The sequence below is a fragment of the Ictalurus furcatus genome, chromosome 5, assembly GCF_023375685.1.
Source record: "Ictalurus furcatus strain D&B chromosome 5, Billie_1.0, whole genome shotgun sequence".
Classification (NCBI taxonomy): domain Eukaryota; kingdom Metazoa; phylum Chordata; class Actinopteri; order Siluriformes; family Ictaluridae; genus Ictalurus; species Ictalurus furcatus.
The window spans coordinates 33,754,289-33,756,788 of NC_071259.1; the positions used below are offsets into that span (position 1 = coordinate 33,754,289).

The following is a 2,500-nucleotide window of genomic DNA, read 5'->3' on the forward strand; positions in this document are numbered from 1 at the left end:
GTCTAATAATGTCCGCTACATAAACGTGTGATCAACACACCTGAATCTAACATCGGTGTGAAGAGACACTTCCCATGAGCCTCTGCTGCTCCTCTCAGGACTCATGGGATTGTGGCAGAAGACGTACATGATGTTGGACTGACAGCTGTGGAATGAATCTACACATCTGTACGACTCGGACGCTGTCTGCAGAACCTAAAGAGATAAACGCACACACACACAGATATATAGATGGATAGATAGATAGACAGATAGATAGACAGACAGACAGATAGATAGATGAACCTGAGGAAAGACTTCAGCATTGTGATGTTCGGTGAAGTTCCAGTGTCTGAAATGTCGAATCAGCGTCTTCTGTAAATCTTCTACACTGACTTTATTCTCCTGATAATTACACAACATATTACACACAATACACACACACTACACACACTACACACATATTAAACAACTACACATACTACACACATATTAAACAACTACACACACTACACACATATTACACACATATTACACACACTACACACATATTACACACATATTACACACACTGCACACATATTACACACACTACACACATATTACACACACTACACACATATTAAACAACTACACACACTACACACATATTACACACACTGCACACATATTACACACATATTACACACACTGCACACATATTACACACACTACACACATATTACACACACTACACACATATTAAACAACTACACACACTACACACATATTACACACACTGCACACACTACACACATATTACACACATATTACACACACTGCACACATATTACACACACTACACACATATTACACACACTACACACATATTAAACAACTACACACATATTACACACATATTACACACACTGCACACATATTACACACACTACACACATATTACACACATATTACACACACTGCACACATATTACACACACTACACACATATTACACACACTACACACATATTAAACAACTACACACACTACACACATATTACACACATATTACACACACTGCACACATATTACACACATATTACACACACTACACACATATTACACACATATTACACACACTACACACATATTAAACAACTACACACACTACACACATATTACACACATATTACACACACTGCACACATATTACACACACTACACACATATTAAACAACTACACACACTACACACATATTACACACACTGCACACATATTACACACATATTACACACACTACACACATATTACACACATATTACACACACTGCACACATATTACACACACTACACACATATTACACACACTACACACATATTAAACAACTACACACACTACACACATATTACACACACTGCACACATATTACACACATATTACACACACTACACACATATTAAACAACTACACACACTACACACATATTACACACAGTATACACACTGCACACATATTACACACACTATACACACTGCACACATATTACACACACCACACACATATTAAACAACTACACACACTGCACACATATTACACACACTACACACATATTACACACAGTATACACACTGCACACATATTACACACACTACACACATATTACACACAGTATACACACTGCACACATATTACACACACTATACACACTGCACACATATTACACACACACACACACACAATGTTTAATGTGAAATGTGTAGTGTGTGTAATACGTGTGTATTGTGTGTGTGTGATTATACAGAACACACACATACCTGCTGCTCATCACATCCAACTGTACTTTCTGAGGAAAAAAACAAGAGAATGAGGATGTTCCACTTGGCTGATCGAGTGTGTGTGTGTGTGAGAGAGATTAATAGAATGTTGTGTTGTGTGTAACAGCTCTGTGATGTGTGATGTGTGTATCAGTCACAGTGTACTGATGATCAGTGTTTATCCACCAGGGGGGCTGTGCTTCACTTCCTCATCACACAGCCATTAATAAACTATAAAGTGTACATTGGTTATTTATTTTGCGATGGTTGTCGCTCTGCTCCGTACCGTGTGTGGTGTCGAGGCCGCAGTAGACGGTGTGTGTGAAGGTCACGGGGTCGTCCCACGGTAACGCAGTGTGTGATGCAGCGAGTGTGTGACCTCCACTCGCATCTACTGCAGTCAGGGGCATGCTCTCAAACACACATATCTGGAGGAGCCTCTGAACATCTGCAGAGCTCAGAGAGTCTACACACACACACACACACACCAGGTATTGTCAGTAAGCTCTCTCTGAGTGTGTGTGTGTGTGTGTGTGTGTGTGTGTGTTACCGGTAGAACAGTAGTGCAGTAGTTCATGTCTCCTGGCTGTATTGAGGCTGTTGGTGTCGAGGTGTTTAGACATCAGAGTGTTCCACACAGAACTCTTCTTCATCATACACACCTCAACACTCACTGCATCCAAGCTGTCTAACACCTGAGAGACAGACAGAGAGAGAGAGAGAC

General features: G+C 40.0%; 1 protein-coding gene across 5 annotated transcripts in view; it reads right to left on the reverse strand.

Annotated features, from left to right (window-relative positions):
- spag17 (sperm associated antigen 17) overlaps window positions 1–2,500 on the reverse strand; it is a 22,077-nt gene that overhangs the window by 14,608 nt on the left and 4,969 nt on the right. For all 5 annotated transcript variants that reach the window (XM_053625848.1, XM_053625849.1, XM_053625850.1 and 2 more), the window contains 5 exons: window positions 2,327–2,471; window positions 2,063–2,242; window positions 1,777–1,805; window positions 286–384; window positions 41–195 (listed from right to left, as the gene is read on the reverse strand). In XM_053625848.1, coding sequence (XP_053481823.1) covers window positions 41–195; window positions 286–384; window positions 1,777–1,805; window positions 2,063–2,242; window positions 2,327–2,471 — 608 coding nt within the window. The remainder of the gene's footprint in view (window positions 1–40; window positions 196–285; window positions 385–1,776; window positions 1,806–2,062; window positions 2,243–2,326; window positions 2,472–2,500) is intronic.